Source organism: Somniosus microcephalus, chromosome 5, assembly GCF_052327205.1.
Source record: "Somniosus microcephalus isolate GS21.2 chromosome 5, FLI_Smic_1.0, whole genome shotgun sequence".
In the NCBI taxonomy this organism is placed as follows: Eukaryota; Metazoa; Chordata; class Chondrichthyes; order Squaliformes; family Somniosidae; genus Somniosus; species Somniosus microcephalus.
Window position 1 is genome coordinate 94,253,368 of NC_140991.1, and position 25,043 is coordinate 94,278,410.

Sequence of the window (25,043 nt, forward strand, 5' to 3'; positions counted from 1 at the left end):
TGAGGTACTTCATTGAGACTTCAGTCTTGAGTCCAAAGATGTGCGGGTTAGGTTGATTGGCCATGATAAAAAATTGACCCTTAGTGTTAGGGGGGATTAAATACGTGGGGTTACAGGGTTACGGGGATAGGGCTTGGGTGGGATGGCTGTCGGTGTAGGGACCGGGTGCTAGGGTTTGGATGATCAGCCATGATCTCGTTGAATGGCGGAGCAGGCTCGAAGGGCCGAATGGCCTACTCCTGCTCCTATCTTCTATGTTTCTATGTTTCATGATTATGCTCTGCCACCACTTGTTCTTGGGCACCTACAGGAGCATAAGAACAAATTTTAGAATTCCAGCAGTAAAGCATTCCTTGGCACAGAGTTTACATGCTGCTTTGTTGGCTTGCATGTGAAGGTGGAGTAAGGAGAGTGGAAACCAAAGGAAGGTACTGACCATAGGTCCCTGACCACTCATTCTCCCAATTAACCTATTGCTTCCATACCTAGGCCAGCAGTCACCTATGTGATTCTGTTACCCTGAAACAAATCGCACTCTGTAAACCAGTTCTGTTTGTTTAGCTCTATAATTCTAGCAACTGTGATGTCTTTTGTGAACTCTTTGCCGTCTTTCCCTAGTCCAATTATTGTTTTCACTAATAACAACAGAAAATGCTGGAAAAACTCAGCAGGCCAGGCAACATCCGTGGAGAGAAAATAGAGTCAACGTTTCAGGTGAACCCTTTGTCAAGACTAAAGAAGCACAGGAAATGAAACAGATAAAGAGGCCAGGCTGGGAGAAAACAAAAGAGAAGAGACATTAAGAGGTATTCAAAACGAGACGAGATGGTGATAGGACTAGTGGAGACAAGAGATGGCTCTAGATTAGGTGTGAAATGCGCTGGCAGAATGGGAGACAGCTGCCATGTGGGAGAGAGAAAAAAAAAGAAAGTGGGTGGGGGGAAGGCCAAAACAAAGGTGTGGATAAAAAATATAAGTAAAAATGTAATAGGGGCCGAGGTTATGATCTGAAATTGTTGAACTCGATATTGAGTCCGGAAGGCTGCAAAGTGCCTAATCGGAAGATGAGGTGCTGTTCCTCGAGTTTACAGTGAGCTTCCGTGGAACAATGCAAGAGGCCGAGGACGGTGAGGTCCGAGTGGGAATGGGGCGGTGAATTAAAATGACAGGCGACCGGAAGCTCGGGGTCACCCTTACGGACTGAATGGAGGTGTTCCGCAAAGCGGTCACCCAATCTGCGTTTGGTCTCCCCAATGTAGAGGAGACCACATCGTGAGCAGCGAATACAGTATACTCGATTGCAAGAAGTACAAGTAAATCGCTGTTTCACCTGGAAGGGGTGTTTGGGGCCCTGGACAGTGGGAAGGTGGGGAGGTATAAGGGCAGGTGTTACATCTCCTGCGCTTGCACGGGAAGGTGCCAGGCGAAGGGGAAGGGGTGCTGGGGGTGATAGAGGAGTGGATTAGGGTGTCTCGGAGGGAGCGGTCCCTACGGAATGCTGAAAGGGGAGGGGAGGGGAAGATACATTTGGTGGTGGGATCACTTTGGAGGTGGCGGAAATGGCGGAGGATGATCCGTTGAATGTGGATCCCTATTGTTTTCACTATTGTCTTCCTTCTATCTGTATTAGTGAAGTACTTGATGCTATTCTCTCTGGCATGGAAAGATTCATACTGCACTCTTACCTTCCATTAGATCTGGTTCAATCATGCCCATCATTCGGCAGTCCCTTTGAGAAATTCTGCTTAACAAACCTGACATACTGATCAGTTTGTGGTATCCCGAACCAACTTTGTGGGAAGATTTCCTATGTTCACTATTTCTGGCAAAAATATAAAGCATTTTAAAAGAAAATGTTTATGTGTTTGTTAGAAATAGCGACCAGAGGTAATCTTCTACCTTTATCTCTGCTTGTAAATTCTCTAAATCTACCATTAATGCCGCTAAACAGCTGTATTGACAAGAAGCATCAAGTGTTATGTTTCCATTCCTCCAGCAGCCACTCCTCTGGTCTTAAGTTGAGCTGCTTATGGTAATTTATGTGAATCCTTCTTCTCAACTCAATTCCATCCTAATAATGGCTAGATTCAATTTGATTTGTACAAGAAAGACCAGCTGGGGCCCTTTTCTCTAGAAAAGAGACCTGACAGAGGTCTTTAAAATTATGAAGGGATTTGATAGGATAGACATAGAGAAGAAGCTCCCACTTGTGGGGAGTCCAAAGCTCGGGGCCATAAATATAAGATACTCATAAATAAATCCAATAAGGAATTCAGGAGAAACTTCTTCACTCAGAGAGTGGTGAGAATGTGGAACTCGTTACCACAGGGAGTGGTTGAGGCAAATAGCAAAGTGGATTAAAAGATGTGTGGGTTAGGTTGATTTGGCTATGATAAATTGACCCTTAGTGTTAGGGGATTAAATACGTGGGGTTACGGGGATAGGGTGGGATATGCGTCGGTGCAGGCTCGATGGGCCGAAATGGCCTCTATCTGCACTGTGAGGATTCTGTGATTCTGTGATTCTGTGAAGTACATGAGAGAGAAAGGATTAAAAAAAATAGAAGGATATGTTGATATGGTGAGATGAAGTAAGGTGCGAGGAAGCTCACGTGGAGCATTAGTACCGGCATAGACTGAATAGCCTGTTTCTGTGCTGTAAATTCTCATTAAGAGCTAGCACTTGTACTAATTGTGTGTTGGGAGTCGTACATTTTAGAACTTTAATTTAACTGAGTGGACATTAACTTTTACCGTTGGTACTAGACTTGCTTCTTGGGTTGCAATTGGTCTTCAGTGTTAGCACAAAATGAGCGATGGTGAATCGGTAGCCCGTGTTCCATTGGCGGGGTGTAAAATGGGCTACCAATTTACTATCGGCTGTTGTGTGCTGCTGCCCAGGACCAAGTTCACCCCGAATATTTCTAATGCATGTTAATGAATGGTGCTATCTTATGTTTTGCTTATTAACCACTTGTTAAGCAGCAATTAACATAGAATGTGCAAATTTACTCTTGATTTACTTTATTCCCACATTATGCTAAATTCTGCCAAATAAAGCTGCCATTAAAGCACCAGAGAGAACCAGTAAAGTTCCATTGGTCAGCAGAGCATGAGATATTGCTTAAAGGATGAGAGAGGAAAGTGAGTCAGTGAGTGTGGTGCAATGTGTTTGGATGATGTGCCTGTCATGGTTGAATAGCTGGTATTGTGTGCAAGGTGTGAGATGTGGGTGTGAGGCTTGCAACAGTGATAAGTGTGTGAGGGTGAGGTGAAGCTATGATTGTGAGGTATGAGTCGTGATTGTTAGAGATTGTTGGTAGGTGAGTGATGGGGGTGTGGTACATTGAACAGTGTGTGAGACTAGTTGTGCAGTTGGTGGGATATGGCATTTGAAGATGCATTTGCTGACCTTGACAACTCTTGTGAGATCATTAAACATTTTTCAGCACTGGATCCAGGTCCTGGGGGAAAGGCTGGTTGTAATGTATATACATTTAAGGGGGGAACTACTTTTTACAACTCATGTATACTGTAGTACCGGCAGTGACCACACCTGTATATAGCACTGAGTAGTAATCTGTACAGTTCAGTTCCAGAGTGAGCCACGTTGAGTAAACACCTGTTGTACCATTCTCCTGCAGTCTTGTGTCTTACTACTGATGGACACAACATTGGCGACGAGGCAAATTCAATCCTACCTGCAACTCTGCATCATCTCCCAGGGATTCATTTCTGGAGACCAGTAGATTGGAGGTCAAGGCCAGAGACACGGGCGTCGACCACGGGCAACCGCCCAGTCATCCAGCAGAGACTCGAGAATTGCGGGGGAGGCTGTTGAGAGCCAGACTTGGCTTTCCAGTCGCGGTGGTCCAGCGAAACAGGCTGGCAACAGGTAGTGCGCAGACGCTTCCCGGACAGCGGCGGGCTAGAGCCCGACCGAGCGGCACAGCAAAGGGCCGAGCAGCGTCAACGGGAGAGAGAGAGAGAGGGCAGAGCACACAGGGCGCAGCTGGTGTTCAGGGGCTGAGCAGCGTCGAGGAGAGGGAGAGAGATGCGCAGAAACCCACGAGGCGCCGCCATTGCCACAAGGACCGCCGAGAGCAGCGTTGGCAGCAGCGCAGGAGAAGTGCGCGAAACCTACAGGGCGCCGCCATTGCCACGAGGACTGCCGAGAGCGGCGTTGGCAGCAGCGGGGGAGGAAGGAAAGCGCGGGAGACGCCATTTTAAGCCACACCCAAAATGCCGAAGAGTGGCAGTATCACCGCATTTGACAATGAAGTCGAAGATTGGACTACATATGTCAAACGAATAGAGGTATACTGCAAGGCAAATGAGGTGTCAGATGACAAGAAAGTGCCGGTATTGTTAAATTTAATGGGTGCAAAGACGTATGGCTTATTACGAAATCTAGTAACCCCAGCGAAGCCAGTGGAAAAGAGTTTTGGAGACATAGTGACGATATTACAGGAACATTTAAACCCCACACCACTGCTGATAGCAGAAAGATTCAAGTTTCACAAACGGAACCAGCATAAGGATGAAAGCAATGCTGAATATTTAACAGAACTGCGCAAACTATCGAAACACTGCCAGTTTGGAATGGGACTGGCAGATACCTTAAGGGGCAAGTTTGTGTGTGGGCTTCAAAGTGAAGGAACCCAGGAACGGCTTTTATCTGAAAAAGACCTTACGCTGGACAAGGCTTTCAGCATTGCGGTATCATATGAAGCAGCAGCATGGGGCGCTGCAGAGATACAACAGAGACCGCAAGAATATGGCACAAATGAAATGTCATACAGAACAGAGAAGTGCTATCGCTGCGGCAGAACAACACATGACCACAATGATTGCTGGTTCAAAGACAAAGTATGCAGACAGTGTGGAAAAGTAGGACACATAGCACGAGTCTGCAGGTCGGGAAAGAAAACCAGCAATAAGAAATCTCCAAAAGAAAAGTACAAGAAGGTACATAAGGTGACGGAGAATAGTTCAGACGAACAAAAGAGTGATACCGACTCCGAAAGCAGGGAGCTGAGTTGTCTGAAACTAAATAATGTGATCAAAACGGAGGATCACCGAACCATTTGGGTCACTCTCAAGATAGCAGGAGTCCAGGTAAAAATGGAATTGGACATAGGATCAGCCCTAACAGTCATAAACCGACGGGACTATGAGCGGCTATTCTCACACATACCCTTGAGAGACACAAAAATTATTTTGAAGACGTACATGGGGCAAAAAGTCTACCCCAAAGGAAAAATAAGGGTGACCGTTATATATAACGGTAAGGAAACACCAAAACTAGACCTGTATGTATTGCAAGATGGAGGACCACCATTACTGGGACATGAATGGATCCGGAAAATAAAGCTGGATTGGCATTCCATACAAGCACTGACTGTGGCTGCTAAAAAGGATGACGACGTCACACCTGGGCGACTGTCAAAGATCCTAACCAATGCGTAAGAAGTGTTCCAGCAAGGACTCGGAACAATAAAAGGCATGACAGCAACAATTAAAATTGAAGAAAACGCAAGCCCAAAATTTTTTAAGGTCAGACCGGTACCTTATACGATCCACCCAGCCGTCGAAGCAGAGCTGGAGAGTTTGGAACTTTCAGGAGTACTGTCCAAGGTAGACTGGAGTGAGTGGGCTACACCCATCGTCCCTGTGATGAAAAAGTCGTTGAGCAGCACGCCTGGGGAACCAAGGAAGGTTCGCATCTGTGGGGACTTTAAGGTAACAGTGAACCCAGTCCTTCACACCGTGCAATTTCCACTTCCGCGGATTGAAGATATTTTCGCCTCGCTATCTGGAGGGAAACTCTTCACTAAGATTGATCTGGCCCAGGCATATCTGCAAATGGAGGTAGAAGAAGCATCAAAAAAATACCTCACAATCAACACCCATAAAGGTCTCTACCAATACAACCGGCTGGTATTTGGGGTAGCATCAGCTCCGGCTATTTGGCAAAGGGCAATGGAACAAGTCCTGCAAGGGATCCCAGGGACCCAGTGTTATTTGGACGACATCCTGGTCATGGGCGAAAATGACAGTGATTACCTCGCCAATCTGGAGCAGGTGCTCACTAGATTGAAGGAATATGGGCTCTGAGCTAACCGCCCCAAATGCGAGTTTTTAAAAAAACAGATCTCGTATTATGGCCACGTTATCGATAAAGAGGGGTTACATAAGTCCCCAGAAAAGATTGAGGCAGTAGTCAAGGCTCCAGCACCAGAAAACGTGTCACAACTGAGGTTGTTCCTCGGGCTGGTAAACTACTACCATAAGTTCTTGCCAAATTTGTCTACAATACTACACCCACTGAACACCCTACTGCAAACTGGAGTGCCATGGAAGTGGAGTGACAAATGTAAACGAGCTTTCCAGAAGAGCAAAACACTAATCACATCCAAAGAGGTATTGGCCCATTTCAACCCAGCACTACCAATTCGGTTGGCGTGTGATGAGTCACCCTACGGCATTGGAGCGGTGCTGTCGCACAAATTCTCGGACGGCTCAGAGAGGCCAATAGCCTTTGCGTCACGATCACTAACCTCAGCCGAGCGTAACTACGCCCAGATTGACAGGGAGGCCCTCAGCCTAGTGTGGGGAGTGAAAAAGTTCAATCACTATCTGCACGGGCAGAAGTTCACCTTGCTGACTGACCACCAGCCTCTTGTCTCCATTTTTAATCCGAAGAAGGGCGTTCCGGTGAAGACTGCGCAACGACTACAAAGATGGTCACTCTTTCTAGGGGCGCACCACTATGAGATTGAATATAAGGGCACGAAACAGCATGGAAATGCTGATGGGCTATCATGCCTGCCACTGCCTACTGCGGAGGAAGCACCAGCAGTGGATCCTGTCGAAATATTTCATTCGACTATAGTTGAATACCTACCGGTAACTAACGCTCGTATAGAAAAGGAGACCCGAAATGACCCGACACTGTCTTGGGTATATGATTTTGACGGTGAAGGGATGGCCAACACATGGTGACTCACTGTTGCCAGCATTCTCGACAAGAAGAGAACAGCTGTCAGTGTGCCGGGGGACCTTGATGTGTGGATCCCGAGTGGTAATTCCACCCAAGTTAAGGGATAGAGTGCTCAATGAGCTTCATGAGGGTCATCTAGGAGGGGTGAAAATGAAAAGCCTTGCCAGGGCTTATGTGTGGTGGCCAGGAATCGATAAACAAATTGAGGACCTGACCAAGAGCTGCTCAGGATGCCAGAAAGTCCAAAATGCACCACCACATGCCCCTCTACACCCATGGGAGTGGCCCTCATCTCCATGGCAACAGGTGCATATTGATTTTGCTGGTCCATTCATGGACTCAATGTTTTTAATAGCCGTGGATGCGAACTCGAAATGGCCTGAGGTCATCAAAATGTCCTCCACCACCACGGAGAAAACTATTGCAGTCCTGCGGACCATTTTTGCCAGGAACAGCTTGCCAGAACAGATTTGCTCCGATAACGGACCACAGTTTGTGTCCGAAGAGTTCCGGAGGTTTATGGAGAAGAATGGGGTAAGGCATTGCACATCCGCCCCGTATCATTCAGCCACAAATGGATTGGCTGAGAGGTTCGCACAAACCTTTAAGAAGGCAATAAAGGCTATGTACAATGACAACATTCCGCTGCAGCATAAGGTGGACAATTTCCTGTTCGCCTACCGGAATGCGACACATGTAGTCACCAACCAGGCCCCGGCCATGATGTTCTTTAACCGAAGGTTAAGATCTCGCCTGGATTTGCTCAGACCAAACGTACGAAGAGATTTTGAGAGTAAGCAGTTCCAGCACATCCATGAGAAGCCAACAAGGAGCTTCAATGTAGGGCAACCAGTCTTGGCCCACGACTACCGAACAGAAAAATGGCAGCCAGAAATGATATGCACACGGCAGGGCCCACTAATGTACACAGTGGACGTTGGGGAGAACATCGTGAGATGCCATGCTGACCAGATCCTAGAGTCACAGGAACAAGTCAACCCCATGCCTCGCCCATACGTACCTGGTGAGGAACCCGACGTACAGGTCGCATCTACCCCAGAAACAGTAGCATCGGAAGCTGTTGACCCAACCGACGACAGGGTGCCAGAATCGCCTCCGCACCAAGAGCGAGACACTCGGGAAAGGCGCTATCCAGAAAGGATCAGGAAGCCTCCCCAAAGACTGAATATATAAATGGACTATTTTCAGCTAACGTTGTATGTTAAAAGTGTTAATTGTAATTAGTTTGATATTTAATTGTTAAATGAGCGTTATGGTACTGTTAATCTAAAAGGGGAGGAATTGTAATGTAAAAGGGGGGAACTACTTTTTACAGCTCATGTATACTGTAGTACCGGCAGTGACCACACCTGTATATAGCACTGAGTAGTAATCTGTACAGTTCAGTTCCAGAGTGAGCCACGTTGAGTAAACACCTGTTGTACCGTTCTCCTGCAGTCTTGTGTCTTACTACTGACGGACACAACACTGGTGGCACTCAGTAATCTGCTCTGCTTTGGGCAGGCCACATGGGTGCCAGGACAGAACCCTGTGAGAGTCCATTGTTCAATGTCCTATATCTGCTCTTCTGGGTGCCAGGGTACACACGGAAGCGTCGGTTGCTAAGCATGGAGTTGAGAAGGTGGATCGTTGTTCTGCATGGTAAAATGGTGGAGAGCTTGAAAAGCAGTCCATGCTTCCATACTGAGTCCCACAAGTTCATATACGCTGATGACATTGCCTTGGCCACACAAAGCATGAATCTGTCCATCACTGAAGAGACCCTAACCAGTGATTTACAGACGATGGAGGCCTACTTCCGCCGATGGTGACTTCGGTCAAACCCGCAAAAGACTTACCTCGACATTCCACCTCAACACCCATCAAGCAAACCAAATTTTGAAAGTCTCCTGCGGCACAGAGGTAAACTATGCCAAAAACCCATCCTATTTAGGAGTCACGCTTAATCACACACTGTCATATAGACAACATCTCCAGAACCTTGGGAAGAAACGAAAGAGTAGGGTCAACTTGATCCAGAAACTCGCCGAATCCACGTGGAGAGCAGACGCTCAAACCCTCCATATGGCAGCACTCGCCCTGGTGTACTCTACAGCAGCGTACTGCTCTCTGGCATGGCTATCAAGTCTACATGTCGCCTGCTTAAAACCAGTCACACTCTGCACCTGCTTAAAACCTGTTACATTTCTCCTGCTTTCCATCCGAGCACAGACCGTCCTTTTTGTTCTTTCCCCCCCTGCCCCACTTTTCCTGCCTCTGCACCTACTTAAAATCTGTTACATCTCTAACTTTTTCCAGTTCTGAAGTGTTAACTCTGTTTCTCTCTCCACAGATGCTGCCTGGCCTGCTGAGTGTTTCCAGCATTTTCTGTTGTTTTGTCAAATCCGTTGATGTCCAGCTGAATTCTACTATGAGAATTATCACCAGTACGCTTTTATCGACACCAACACGCTGCCCATGCTTGCAAATATGGCACCACCACACCTACGCTGCAAATATGCAGTCTCCAGAGAATACAACTGCTACACCAGCAAAGACATGCCAATCCAGGCCGACTTGAACAACCTACCATTAACCCGTCTCAAATCTAGAAGGTAATTTTGGACCGTCGCTGAAGCTCTTCAGCGATCTCCCCTCGGCCTTGATGACCGATGGCGAAATGCTTGGAAAAACTCCGACATACGGAATGGATTCCTTATAAAGGACCCCACCGTACAACCCGAAGGATGAAACCTTCCTCGCAAACAGTGGACAACCGTCAACCGCCTCAGAACTGGTCATGGTAGATGCTGCCACCTTCTCCGTGGATGGAAGATTAAAGCATCCCCATCATGTGACTGCGGAGCTCCTGATCAGACCCTGGAGCACATCATTGAACACTGCCCTCAGAGGAAATTTGCAGGCAGCCTACAAGATATCCACGCTGTTACACCGGAAGTTTTGGCCTGGATATCCAACTACTACCATACAAAAGAAGAAGAGTAACCTGCTCCCACTGCCTTCCTACAGTCTGTCTGGAGGGCCTCCTGGCCCCCTGTGGGTAGAGGACCTGTCTCATCCTTTCGACCCCCTGCACCAGAGAACCAAGGTGCCCTTTCTCTGCCCTGTTGATCCATAAGTACCTTCCGCTGTCCTTTGCTACACTAACACTGAGGTGCTTCTAGGAAGCACCTCCCCTTTAAGAAGTGCAGACTGCATTTCACACTGCAGGCTACCTTTAAATAGAGATCATATTTCCAACAAAATTGGGCCCCCTGTTGAGCACTGAACCAACCAGCAGCACATTTAGCTCTGAGCTCAGCGCTTCAATCATGATAGTGAGCAGGCAGCATGAGTTTCATGTGCTGTCTGCATTACTTTAAATGGGCGCAGGCCGATCGCCATCCCCATGCACGTTTTCAGGCCTTGTCGAATTTAACCCCCACAGAGTACAAAAGCAAGGAAGTTACGCTAAACCTTTATAAAACACTGTTTAGGCCTCATCTGGAGTATTGTATTTCATTCTGGGCACCACACTTTAGGAAGGATATCACGGCCTTGGAGAGGGTGCAGATGAGATTTACTAGAATGGTACCAGGGATGAAGGACTTCAGTTATGTGGAGATACTGGAGAAACTGGGGTTGTTCTCCTTAGAGCAGTGAAGGTTAAGAGGAGATTTGATAGAGGTGTTCAAAATCATGGATGGTTTTGATAGAGTAAATAAAGAGAATCTGTTTCCAGTGGCAGAAGGGTCAGTAACCAGAGGACACAGATTTAAGATAATTGGCAAAAGAAACAGAGGCGAGATGAGGAAACAAATATTTACGCAGCAAGTTGTTGTGATCTGGAATGCACTGCCTGAAAAGGTGGTGGAAGCAGATTCCATAGTAAAATTCAAACGGGAATTGAATAAATACTTGAAAAGAAAAAATTTGCATTGCTATGGGGGAAAGAGCGAGAGAATGGGACTAGTTGGATAGCTCTACCAAAGAGCCGGTGGCACAAGCACAATGGGCTGAATAGTCTTCTTCTTTGCTGTATCATTCTATGACTCTATACTGATAAGCAGATCTGCCATTTCTAGCCTGTTGTAATAGTTCATTAACATCCTTAGTACTTCTCTTTTCCCTTCATTTGTAGCGATCTGTGGATTACGTTTTGGTTAACAATACTTGTGTGTGAAATTATGGAAACAACCTTCTTGGATAGACATTTCTACCAATGTAAAATAATTGGCATTCATACCCATATATAGCAATGTGAAGTGATTGACAGTCATACCCATATATTGCAGTATAATGTAATTTACCGCGATCCTCATTTCTTATCATGGCATTTTTCTTAGATATCTTCCATACATCTCTCCAAGTGCAGCAAATCTGGATACTGCGTTGACCCATATATGATTGCCTCCATGCTTATTGAAGCCTCTGCCTATGGTGAATTGTCCATTCCATCCATACCCTCACACCATTGAGAATAATTTAAAAGGTCTTCCTATGCCTTATGCCATTCCTGCTAGGTCCATCACAGCTCAGAACTTCATTAAGACTTCTGGTCCTGATGGTATACTTACCATTGTTGTTAAGATGTGAATTTTTGAATATATCCCTGTTTCATGCCATATCTTTAATCTCTCTTCCTCTCAATCTACATTTTCTCCTCCTTCAAAATGTGGTCATGTTCATTTTATTCATAAAATTGATACTTCTTACATTTGTAACTAACACCCTATGGCCTAGAAATTCAGTTGGCTGCGCCAGCCGTTAACGCCTTAGGAGGAGCAGATCTCGAGCGCTAGGCGCTTAGCGCCCGGGCGCAGCGCGATCTGCGCCTTGCCCCAACTTCAGTAGACATTTAGCGCCGGCGCAAAGTCTTTGCGCGCGCTCAACTGTGCGCGCAGATCATGACGTCATTTCGTCGTGCAACGCCCTTTGTGCGCCCGGAACCGGAACTTCACTTGCGCCGCCCCATTGTGTGCCTGGCGGCTCGAACGACTGTGAAGTGGAACGGTACACAGCCGAGGCGGGCCGCGGGGAGCGCAAATTAAAGGGCACTCCTGCAGTAGAAAAGGCAGCCGTTTTGCAACACTTTGTGAGAGACAAAGATGGAGGAAGAGGAAGAGCAGGAGCAGAAGCAGGAGCGGGAGCGGGAGCGGGAGCGGGAGGAGGAGGAGGAGGAGGAGGAGGTGGTTGGTGTGCCGGTACCACATAACAAACTGATGGAGAGAAGCCCTCCCCAACAACACAAATACAGCAGTCTCGGCCTTTCAAAAAAACAAATCCACCCTCCCCCTTTAAGAGCTCACTGGAGCCAGAGTGTCTGCCGTCAATCAGCAGCTCGCCGCACCTGCCCTGCGCCCAACTTCCGGTGTTAGCGCCCGGGCCGCCGGCTTAGCGCCTAAAGAGAGCCGTGCATCGCCAGTTTTAGCGCTCGAGCAAACTCTTAGGGTGAAGCTAATGAATATCGGCAAAGTGGCCTCGAATTTGCGCCGGGCGCAAACTTTAGCGGCCGCCCGACTTTACCGCCCCAAAAGTCGCTATAATGAATTTCTAGGCCTATTACCCTTATATCAATGATTTCTAACCCTATAGATTTGATTAACTCTCAAAGTATCCATTACCTTGAAAGTTCTTAAACATTTTGGCAAATCATCTGTCTTTGCCTTGGATGTCTCCAAGGTTTAGTGCTGTGCTCCTGTAAACAAATTACCATGATATGGGCTTCCATAATCCAGGCTGGCACTGTTGTGCAATACTGAGAAAGTGCTGCACTGTCAGAGATGCTGGCCTAGAAATTCATTATAGCGACTTTTGGGGCGGTAAAGTCGGGCGGCCGCTAAAGTTTGCGCCCGGCGCAAATTCGAGGCCACTTCGCCGATATTCATTAGCTTCGCCCTAAGAGTTTGCTCGAGCGCTAAAACTGGCGATGCACGGCTCTCTTTAGGCACTAAGCCGGCGGCCCGGGCGCTAACACCGGAAGTTGGAAGTTGGGCGCAGGGCAGGTGCGGCGAGCTGCTGATTGACGGCAGACACTCTGGCTCCGGTGAGCTCTTAAAGGGGGAGGGTGGATTTGTTTTTTTGAAAGGCCGTGACTGCTGTATTTGTGTTGTTGGGGAGGGCTTCTCTCCATCAGTTTGTTATGTGGTACCGGCACACCATCATCATCCTCCTCCTCCTCCTCCTCCTCCTCCCGCTCCCGCTCCCGCTCCTGCTCCTGCTCCCGCTCCCGCTCCCGCTCCTGCTCTTCCTTTTCCTCCATCTTTGTCTCTCACAAAGTGTTGCAAAACGGCTGCCTTTTCTACTGCAGGAGTGCCCTTTAATTTGCGCTCCCCGCGGCCCGCCTCGGCTGTGTACCGTTCCACTTCACAGTCGTTCGGGCCGCCAGGCGCACAATGGGGCGGCACAAGTGAAGTTCCGATTCCGGGCGCACAAAGGGCGTTGCACGACGAAATGACGTCATGATCTGCGCGCACAGCTGAGCGCGCGCAAAGACTTTGCGCCGGTGCTAAATGTCTACTGAAGTTGGGGCGAGGCGCAGATCGCGCTGCGCCCAGGCGCTAAGCGCCTAGCGCTCGAGATCTGCTCCTCCTAAGGCGTTAATGGCTGGCGCAGCCAACTGAATTTCTAGGCCGCTGTCTTTCAGATGAGATGTTAAACCGAGGCCCAATCTGCCATCTCAGGTGGACGTAAAGGACCCCATGGCATTATTTCGAAGAAGAGCAGGGGAATTCTCCCTGGTGTCCTTCCCAAATTTATCTCTCAACCACCATCACTAAAATCAGATTATCTGGTCATTATCTTATTGCTGTTTGTGGGATCTTGCTGTGCACAAATTGGCTGCCGCGTTTCCTCCATTGCAACAGTGACTATGCTTCAAAAAGTACTTCACTGACTTTGGGATGTCTTCAGGTTAAGAAAGACGTTGTACAAATGCAAATCTTTCTTTTTCTCTCAAGTCGCTGTACTAATGATGCAGTTGATATCTCATCCTCTTACTCTCTTTCCAAGAATCAGGATTCACTAGGGTTTTGTCCTTTCTCCCACTCTATTTCTTTTCCATATCAATGGCCTCCTCCATGCACCATCTAACTCTATGCACACTTTGCTGATGATTGCACTCTAGATTCATCAATGCCCTTCAGTTGGCATATCCTCAATGCTCACAACTTCCGGTTCTCCTGCAGTGCACTTCCTGAATCACTACATCCAGGTCTCCTTCATGTCCTGCATTGAGTAAAAATCTTGTTTCTTTCAATTCTGCAAAGACACAGCTTTTTTATGTCTTTCAGAAATCTAACCAAATGCTGTCTTTGATGGCTTCCCCCTTAGTCCTTCTTTGTCTATCAACATTTTCCACCTTGCTACCTTCTCTGACCTCAAATGGAATTCTGACAAAATTGCCTCCCAAAACGCTTGTTTCTTCTTTAATGCCAAACACCTCTTTTCACTTCAATAACACTTAACTCTATAAAATCCAAAGCCATTGAGACTTGGATATCGCTTCCCTATCTGTAAAAGCTCTTTTAGCAGATTCTTAGCCAAGATACATGAAAAAGCTTGTCTTCTGATAACCAACTATCTCTCATATATCTTTCAATCCTTCCCTCTCTCTGTCACAACCTTTTTGTCTAACTCTATTTCATCAATAAGATTATGGCGAGGGCTCAACTGATTCTTTTTGTTGTTCTTTCTTTGCTTCAGGTGTACCTTCCTGATGTCCTTCTGCTTCCCTGCATCCACTGTGTTGAATGTAAAACTCAGTGCACAATTTCTTACTCTAAGTCATACTTTCCTAGAACCTCAAAACTCAGTCTTTCCTTTGTTCTGCAGTCTTGAAGCTTTTAAACCCAACTTGTCATCACCTAATCACCCAATTTATCTCATTTACTCTTTTAATATTAATGATGTGCTGCACTATGAGCTTTGACCTTTCACCTTGCTACCTCAATTAAAGAAAAGAGCAATTAGGATTTTTCAGCATAAAATTTGTTCTGAGCCAAAACCTTTCCAATGTTGCTATCAACTTTCAAAAATTGGTACATAGATGATAAATCAGTCCAACACTATTTGACTTGCTGATTGTGCACTACCTCACGTACAAAAATTCACAGGTGTTGTGCATCCTTGGTTGGACATTGCAGAACACTAAGCTTCTCTTTTAGCTTTGTTTCAAGAAATACTGTTTGGTTTGCTTATGTACAGTCCAACTATAATTAGATATTTCAAATGCAACAATAGTAGAGATTTTTCACATTACAAAACTTAAAGTTCCCACAAGACTAATTTATGCAAACCTCTATATATTTCTAGTGAAATCTGAGACAGCATTAATGGAAGGAAGTAGTGCTTGCTGTTCACTCTCACAGTAAACTGATACATTAACAACTACAAGCCTGTATTAAATTTATGCTCCTGAATTACCCTAAAGGTCTGTAGTTCATCAACCTTTGACTGAGACAGTACATGGAACAGAATGATTACGTTATAGTAGTAGTATTGGGATGGGTACAGGGTTGACTGCCAGGATAGTCACATACTCCAGAAGTGTTGAAAGGCAGTAGCAGTAGAGACTTAAAAGGGGCACATACAGCGGAGGAAAATAAAATAACACACTATTTGTATCTATTTTATAGCTATTCTGTCAGTTTATGGACTCCAATAGTAAACTTATAAGAAATGTTTTAAAATAAAAACTACAATCACTTTGATGAAAAGTATACTGAAAACAGACACTAAGGGATGCATTTTGTGAGACTTGAACCTGCTGGCATGGCCTCATATACAACAGGTGCTCTACTTGTGATTTTTTGCCCATTTATTTTGCATAAAGTGCTCTCAAAATTCACTCAGAAAGGCTAGAAATTATTGCTGGCGACATTCTCATGTTCTTATACTAATGGACAAATACATAACATGTTCACATGGTGTTCCTCTGTCCATTATTTAATGGAGTGATTAACCGATTTAAAATAAATAGGTTAACAGCTCTGTTCAAATAGGTGACAGAAGACTGTCATACAGACACATGTTCGTCCACTAATATCGCACCAGTAATTTCCAATCTTAAATAGCTTGATGCAGTGGGTGCCCAGGATGGAAATGTGTTCCATTCCCTGCATTGAAATCCCTCATTTTGGTAAGCACAAAAAAGAAAATATAAAGAAAATAAGAAAAATTGCAGAAATGTCCAATAGTTGTAACTGAAATATATTGAATAAGTTGTACCTTGGACTGAGATCAGGAGGAGCATATGTGTTCAATGTAGCGAGGTGCAGTTTTAGATTTTTGTTTTTTCCACTCCTTACATTAACAGACTCGTTATCTTGTCTGCTTCTGATCATTACATTGCAGCCCCTGATGGGAGATCTGAAGCCTATAGGGCCTAACAGGAGCTGTTGATTAGTTCCGAGGAAACTGTTGGTATTCGTAGTCTTGTTAAAATTCAAAGGTCGATTGTGGGACGTAAAGCTGGTAGAAACACATGACAATGGCGTAGTCTCATCCACTTCTTCCACCTCCTCCTCATCTTCTACAATAGAAGCGAGTTTCTGGTTTAGGTTCCCATTTCCATTGGACTCTGACTAAGTGTAAATGGGGACAAAAAACAATCAGTACAGGGGTGTCACAAACCATTACTCAGGAACTAAACAGTTCTCTTATAACTGGCAAGTAACCAAGAAAGATATGTAAAGATTCTAAATGATTTAACAGGACACAGTGGTAAACTAGAAAAGAAAGAACTTTAGTGCCTTTTACAAATGGACATCCCAAAGCGCTTTACAACCAATGAAGTACTTTTGAAGTGGAGCCACTGTTGTAATGTAGGGAAACACAGTAGCCAATTTGCACACAGCAAGGTCCCACAAACAGCAATGAGATAAATAACCAGATAATCTGTTTTAGTGATGTTGCCTGAGAGATAAATATTGGCCAGGACACTGGGGATCTTTTATGTCCACCCGAGAAAGCAGATGGGACGTCGGTTTAACATCTCAGCTGAAAGACTCACTGGGTATGGTGGAAATATTAAATGAGTACTTTGCTCTCAACTGTTTGAGGGAATCATTAGGGATGCAATATATGATTACTTGGATAGAGAGGGACATATCTGGGACACCCAACATGGCTTCAAAAAAAGGAAGTCATGTCTTACAAATTTGATGCTCGACTGTTAGAATTTAATGAGGATGTTAATAATAAAACTAATAATATTAACATAGATGAACATGCTGTTTTAGATAGAATTAAGAACCTGAAAATAGATAGAACAGCCGGGCCTGATAATATCCACCCGAGAGTCCTCAAGGAGATGGGACACATGTTGTGCGAGCCCCTTGTCTGTATTTTTAATAGTTCACTGCATTCTGGGATGGTTCCCGTAGGCTGGAAGGAGGCTCAAAAAGCTTTTGACAAGGTACTGCACAAGAGGCTCCTCTACAAGATTGAAGTCTCTGGTATGAGTGGTAATATATTGAGCTGGATTGTGAATTGGCTGGAAGGAAGTAGGCAGAAAGTAGTTATAGACGGATCTGTTTGGAGACCGGTCACCAATGGTATCCCGAAGGGATCTGCGTTGGGACCGTCGTTCTTTACTATTTTATTAATGATCTAGATGTAGGTGTTGGGGGTATGATCTGCAAATTTGCAGATGATACTAAGATCTGTGCAAGTGTTAAGATTATAGACAATGCTTGACACCTTCAGGCAAATCTTGATGTGTTGGGAGATTGGGCTTGTGACTGTCAAATGTTGTTTCATTTGGAAAAATGCAGTATTATGCATGTGGGCAGGGCGAATGCTCAATATACATACACCCTTCAGAGAAAAGCATTAAAGAAGGTGGAGAAAGAAAGAGATCTGGGTGTTCTAATGCATAGATCTCTAAAGGTTCATGAGCAATGCTACGAAGTAATAGCTAGGGCGAATAGGGTGTTGGGATGCAATTGTAGGACAATTGATTATAAGACAATGCATACTATTTTTTCCTTGTACAAGACCATAGTCAGGCCTTGGTTGGAATACGGTGTTCAGTTTTGGTCTCCTCACATGGTGGGTGATATTGAGGCTTTGGAAAGGGCGCAGATGAGAGCCACTAGACTAATTCCCAGTTTAATGCATCTTAGTTATTAAGATAGGCTAAAAGAGCTGGGATTCTACACTTTAGAGTAGTGTAAGCTTAGAGTTGATCTGATCGAGATTTATAAGATGATAAAGGGAATAGATTGTGTTTGAATTGACAGTTTGCTCCAATTAAACAGGTTAGGAAGGACCAGGGGGGGTCACAATTTTAAATAGTATAAGGTTAGATGTCAGGAGGTGGTTCATTTCCCAGAGAATAGTGGACCTCTGGAACAGGCTGCCAGCTCAAGGGGTGGACGCCGATTCGCTGAATTCCTTCAAGTGAGAGCTGGGCCTGTTTCTGGCTGGGGCGGAGATCACCTCTTACAAAAGGTAGGCACTGCAAGGAACTGCAAGGAATTATCAGGGCCAGAGTGATCTCCTGGACTAGTTTCGATTAACTAGGGGGGGTGGGGATTGGAGAGGAATTGCCCAGATTTTTTCCCCCCAAGTTAGCCTGAGTTTTTTATCTGGTTTTTCGCCCCTTCCTGGAGATCACATGGTTTTCGAGTGGGGTGGAAAGTATTTATATTTTGAAGGTATCAGAATTGTGTGGAACAGGCTGGAGGGATCAGAGGGTCTTTTCCTGTCTGTCAGTGTTCGAAAGGCATCTCTGACAGTGTAGCGCAATGAGCGCTTTATTTGAATTAAGTGAACTGGATACTCCGGCTTTTGCCCAGGAGTTTATAAGACAATGCCTAATCATCTTTTATTGCTCCCATGGCAATTTTACATATTAGTGTTCAGAAAATGTTAAATATCTTTATTCAGTCTGAAAGACAGTGCAAATACTACCATTCTGGAAAGTAACTACTTATTTTAATATTTTCCTTAATTGACCTTAATTTATTTGAATGAGAAGCTTAAGAGTTCAAAGCAATGTTCTATTAAAGTGTACTTATTTAGGCATTTAGCCACTTTCTAATGAGCACAATAAGTCAAAAAGCAGCAGCATACCTGAGATATTGTACAGGATTTGTTGGACAGTCTTGAAATCCCCTGTTAAAATAAAAACACCAATATGAAGGAGAAATCTTTTCACACAGCGGGTTGTTAAGATCTGGAATGCACTACCTGAAAGGGTGGTGGAATTAGATTCCATAGGAACTTACAAAAGGCAATTGGACCTGTACTTGAAGAGGACCAATTTGCAGAGTTATAGGGAAAAAGCTGGGGTGTGGGACTCTAATTGGACAGTTCTTTCAAAGAGCCGGAACAGGCACGACAGGACGAAATGTCTCTTTCTGTGCTGTAAGATTCTATGATTTTATGAAATACTGTAAGAAGATTCATTTAGTAATGAATACTTGCATAGGACACAGAACTGTTGGAGATGCTTTCTGCTTTTAGAAACTAATGCATTAATCCTCCTTTTTTATTTTAACAGCTCTTCATCTTCCACATTAGAAGGGAATTTTTGTTTAAATACAAATGGGACAAAAAAAAACAGTACAGGGGTGTCACAAACCATTGTTCAGGAACATTAGAATTATCTGTGTATTAACCTCCATGTTTCGTCTAAAAGAAACCACTATATACTTTCAATTTGGTCATGTAACTATAGTTACACATATACATTTTCTGTATTTGATTAATATATAAAACTACAGTTAGGGATCAAAGCCAGGAGGGAGAGTTGCTATTTAAATAGCACTGTGCTGTAAGAGCAGAACAGAGTGTGTTCCTACCAGCTATTGCTGTCAGCTGGTGCTCTGCTCTAATCCTACAGCACGTTGGAAAGCCAGGATGAAGGCCCTCTTAGTTGGGTTCCTCACTAATTCGACCACATTTGACTAGTCACAATGGTGATTGACTGAGGGGAAGTAAATACCAGGACATATTTGGGCAATTCTATTATTTGAACAGCTTACTGCCAGCATGCTCTCCACCCCAATTTTTTAGACATGGCAGGGCCTCTGTCCCAGAGTATTCATTGTGTGGGTGTTGATGCTACTTCAGCATCTTGACTGCTCCCTTTTGAAATAACTCCAGCTCAACAGGTGAGCACAATGCACTCTAGTCATCTTCATATCAATCAGCAGAAAACAGCAAAGGTTCCTACTGCCAGGCAATTATCAGGGTATCAACTGATCAAAGCAATTACAAAGGTATGAAGACAAGAGTTGACTAAAGTGGACTGGGAAAATAGATTAAATGGTAAGATGGTAGATAAGCAGTGGCAGACATTTAAGGAGATATTTCGTAATTCTCAACAAAGATATATTCCAGTAAGAAAGACTGTATGAGAAGGATGAACCATCTGTGGCTAACTAAGGAAGTTAAGGATGGTATCAAATTGAAAGAAAAGGCGTACAATGTTGCAAAGATTAGTGGTTGGCCAGAAGATTGGGAAAATTTTAGAAACCAGCAAAGGACTAAAAAAATTATAAAGAGGGAAAAAATAGATTATGAGAGTAAATTAGCAAGAAATGTAAAAACAGACAGTAAGAGGTTCTACAAGTATATAAAAAGGAAGAGAGTAGCTAAAGTAAATGTTGGTCCCTTAGAGGATGAGACTGGGGAATTAATAATGGGAAACAAGGAAATGGCAGAGACCTTGAACAAATATTGTGGCCTCGATTTTCATTGGGCCATGAGGTGGGCTTTTAGGCATGCGGGGGGTTAAAATCTAAAACCTAGGGGTCGCGACCCCCCCGCCTGGTTCCCGCCTCCATGCCATTTTAACCTAGGTGTGTCTAATTGACCTGAATCAATCCCGCCTGCAACAGGCGGGACTGGTCTCTAGGGCCCTTAAACAGCACTGATTGGCCTTTATAATCCCATTTTAACAGGCCCTTGCCTATTTAACCCTTTTCCCACGTAAAACGTGCGTGGTGGGGATGACACCTGTGAAACCTGGCGTGAACACTATTGGCTTGCTGACTATCAGCTGCAGGTCCAACATTAAAGAGGATATTTGATCAGTCATCATTTGCAGGTGGCAGGACTTTGTTGTCTCAGGTCTGGGGGAACTTTCAGAAGGCATAACCACAGCTGTGGAAGTTTGGAGCCTGACACCCATCTCCAGTGTGACCTCCTGCGAGACCCATCTCGCCACCCTCACTCAGCACTTCCTCAACTGAGGCACCTACCAGAAGCATTGGAGGCCTTTTTTTCCTTCCCCTCTTGGCATTAGAGGACCTCCAGCCCCATTCGCGAAATGACACACGCCACAACTGTAGAAGTTGCCATCAGAATTTTTATGAAAAACACACAACTGATGGCATTTCCACAAAATACACAGCATTTCACCCAAGTGACTACCCTTGTGACTATTAGTGCTTTATTTTCCTCTTACGCATGCTCCTACGTAGTGGTTCCCCTGTGGCTTCAGCAGATGTGGAGGCCCCTTGCTCACTTTCCTACTGCTCCCGTCTCGACACCTTTGGCGGGCGTCCTCTGGGATGGCGAGCCTGTGAGGGCTCACCAGCAGTCTGCTGCTCCTGCGGCTGTGCAGGGTTGAGACCTCTATCTCCGTTGGGTGTGGACTCCGGCAGGGCTCTGACCGAGGGCTCTGCAGTGGCATGGAAGTGTGAGCGCTTGGAGAGGAGCCCCCACTTCCTTGAGGTCTGCCACCAACCTCCCTCTCATGGGTCAGGTCCCCCTCAGTGCCTGCAAGTGGCTTGAGAGCAGCTTGCTGCACATCAGGGGGGCCATGGGGACCCGTATCTGCAATGGCAGTCCTACTCAGAAGGACTCCCATGAAGGTCTGGTTTCTCTGTTCAATAGATGCCCATCGCTCCTCAAGAGATGCCATTCTATTCTGAACACTCACCATGTTTTCCATACCCTGGTGACTAACCTCCTCCATGGCCGTAGCCCTCCTCTCCTCTACCATAGCCAGCTTTACCACGGAGGCAGCAATCATTTCCACGTAGGTAGCCATCCTTTCCGTGTTGATGCGTTCATGCGCCAATGACTCCCCCATTCGCTCCACACTTGCAGCGACCCTAGAGATAAAACCTGCCAGAGACTCCTACATCTGTTCCTGGAGCTCCATCACCTCTGATCTTACGGATGGACCCAGAGGCAGAGGGTCGACATGCAGCTGAGCCGAGCTGGCAGAATCCTGCGCCCTCCGACGAGGACTCTCCACTGCTGTCCCTGTCTCCACAATCTGCTGATGCTCACTTGTGAGCTGTGATACACCAGGTGACAACTCTACTCTATGTCCCCAAGGTCCCACCGAGGTGTGAGTGTCTGCGCTGGTGCTGGGTGTGCTTATTTCTGATGACGCTGCGCCCTCAGAGGCTGCAGATTCCTCTGAGGAGTCCGGCTGCTCAGGCTCGTTCTCCTGCACCATGGGGACGGGGGCTCTCGATGGTCCTGTGGGGGAGTCAAGGAAAAAGTTAGAGATGTGATGCCAAGGTTACATGCACATTGCATTTTGCAGATGATCATAAGTCCATATGATATAGCTTCACAATCATTATCAGCAACTCATGCAATGCCAATGAGAGAGAGATGGAAAACTATTCTGTCACCAGCTTGCGGGGATGCTCGTGCCTGTCCTTCCCCAACGTCCACATCTCGGTCAGCCCCGGCAATCTCCAGGATGCCTTCCTCCCAGGGGGTGAGCTGGGCTAATGAGGGCGGCCCTCCTCCTGTCCTGGCTCGCTCTCTCCTGTTGTAAGCTCTCTTTTCCTACAATGAGGGAGACAAGTGGAGGTTGAGTGAGAATGAAGGAGTGAGTGCAGAGATTGCATAGCATAGATACTTAGAAGGAGACAAAGATGGAGTGAGGTTGCAAGACCAAGGGCCCTCCCTGTGTGTTGTCAATTGTGTTCAAAGCATCAGAGTGAGAGGGAGTGTGAGGGCTGCATGGTGGCATAGTTCTATGAATGTGAGCATGGGGAGAGAGAGGGAATGGGTAAGGGTGAATGGATGTGAGTGTCTAGTGGGATGTGCAGGAAGAGATTGCTGAAGCTGAGTGCTGGTGAGGAAAGGCAATGGGGATCAGATTGAGGGTGATGGAAACATCACACAGTACTTACTTTTCCAGTGCGAAGAAGGTCATGGAATCTTTTCCTGCACTGCAACCAGTTCTTCGTGTCAGCCCCAAGGAGTTGACTTGACCTGCCACCTCTAGCCACACAGCCTTGGTCTGGCTGGGAGGCCTCTTCCTTCCTGAAGAAGGGAAGAGGACCTCCCTGTGGGCCCTAGCACCATCCAATAATGCCTGTAGTGAAGCCTCATCAAATTTGGGTGCAGATCTGGCCCTCCCGCTGGCCGTTCCTCCTGCAGGCTCCTGTGCCATCTTAATGTTGAATGTTGGAAGCCTGCAGAGGAAGCAAGGCTTGTTGTGGACCTTAAAAGCAGCAGCAATGATGATGTCATATTCTGCGACTTTCTGACTGGAAATACTCAATTGCCACACGCTGGAAATCAATTGGCCAATTGCGTTAAATTTGCATCAATCTCACAGACCCATTTACAATCGTGTCGGAATCACTAAATTCGGGGAAACCGCCAATTTCCCGCACCTGAACTAAAATCGACCCCTTTATATCTGTCTTCATGGTAGAAGACACTAAATGCATCCCAATAATAGTAGGCAATCAAGGGGCAAAAGGGAGGGAGGAACCTAAAACAATCACTATCACTAGAGAAAATGTACTAGGCAAACTAATGGGACTAAAAGCTGACAAGTCCCCTGGACATGATGGCCTGCATCCTAGGGTCTTAAAAGAGATAGTGGATGTATTGGTTGTGATCTTCCAAAATTCCCTGGATTCTGGAGAGGTCCCAGCGGATTGGAAAACCGCAAATGTAACACCCCTATTCAAGAAAGGAAGGAGACAGAAAGCAGGAATCTATAGGCCGGTTAGCCTAACATCTGTCATTGGGAAAATGCTGGAATCCATTATTAAGGAGGTAATAGCAGGACATTTAGAAAATCATAATACAATCAAGTAGCGTCAACATGGTTTTATGAAAGGGAAATCGTGTTTGACAAATTTATTAGAGTTCTTTGAGGATGTAACGAGCAGGGTGGATCAAGGGGAACCAGTAGATGCAGTGTATTTGGATTTCCAAAAGGCATTCGAAAAGGTGCCACATAAAAGGTTACTGCACAAGATAAGAGCTCATGGTGTTGGGGGTAATATATTAGCATGGATAGAGGATTGGCTAACTAACAGAAAACAGGGATGTCGGGATAAATAGGTCATTTTCAGGTTGGCAAACTGTAACTAGCGGGGTGCCACAGGGATCAGTGCTAGGTCCTCAACTATTTATAATCTATATTAATGACTTGATTGAAGTGACCGAGTGTACTGTAACCAAATTTGCTGACTATACAATGATAGGTGGGAAAGCAAGTTGTGAGGAGGACACAAAGGGCAGGATTTTCATTGGGCCGTGGAGTCGGGATTGGAAGCATGTGGGGGGTTAAAATCCTGAAATCAGGGGTCCCGACCCCATCCTGCACCCAAACCCGCCTCCATGCCAGTGTCAAAGGAGGCGGGTACATGCTCCGCACTGGGACCCGCCTACCCGAGGCGGGAAGGGATTAGTGCCAATTAACTGTTTTAAGGTTGAAGTGTGGGATTCCCGATGGCTCCAAACCACGCCAAGTTAGAGGAGGCAGGCCGTCGGGTTGAAGGACTTAGAGGGGTCAAGAGGTCGGTGTTCAGGTGAGTGATGTGCGCATGAGTGCAAAGGTAAGTATGTTTGGTGTGTCTAAAGTGATTAAAGAAGTTTAAATGACCTTTTCTTACCTTTTCAGCCTTCCTTCCTTTAGGTCCCGGGAGTCCCTCATCTCACCGGCACAGAAAGCAGAATGGCTGCGAACTGCCAAAAGTGACAACCTTCAGCTTACTGTGCAGGAGAGATTTCTAACTGAGTCTGTGGAGAAGGACTCAGGTTAGAAGTAAGACTGTCAGTGTTTGACAGCTTCAAACAGCTGTCAAGCACTGATA

The 25,043-nt window shown here is 45.7% G+C and overlaps 1 protein-coding gene across 1 annotated transcript in view; it reads right to left on the reverse strand.

Moving 5' to 3' along the window:
• Positions 1-25,043, reverse strand: part of LOC147117214 (voltage-gated delayed rectifier potassium channel KCNH8-like) — a 139,392-nt gene that overhangs the window by 56,627 nt on the left and 57,722 nt on the right. The window contains exons 3-4 of the mRNA XM_085989349.1: positions 19,081-19,122; positions 16,231-16,586 (exon numbers count right to left, since the gene is read on the reverse strand). Of these exons, the coding sequence (XP_085845475.1) occupies positions 16,231-16,586; positions 19,081-19,122 (398 nt within the window). The remainder of the gene's footprint in view (positions 1-16,230; positions 16,587-19,080; positions 19,123-25,043) is intronic.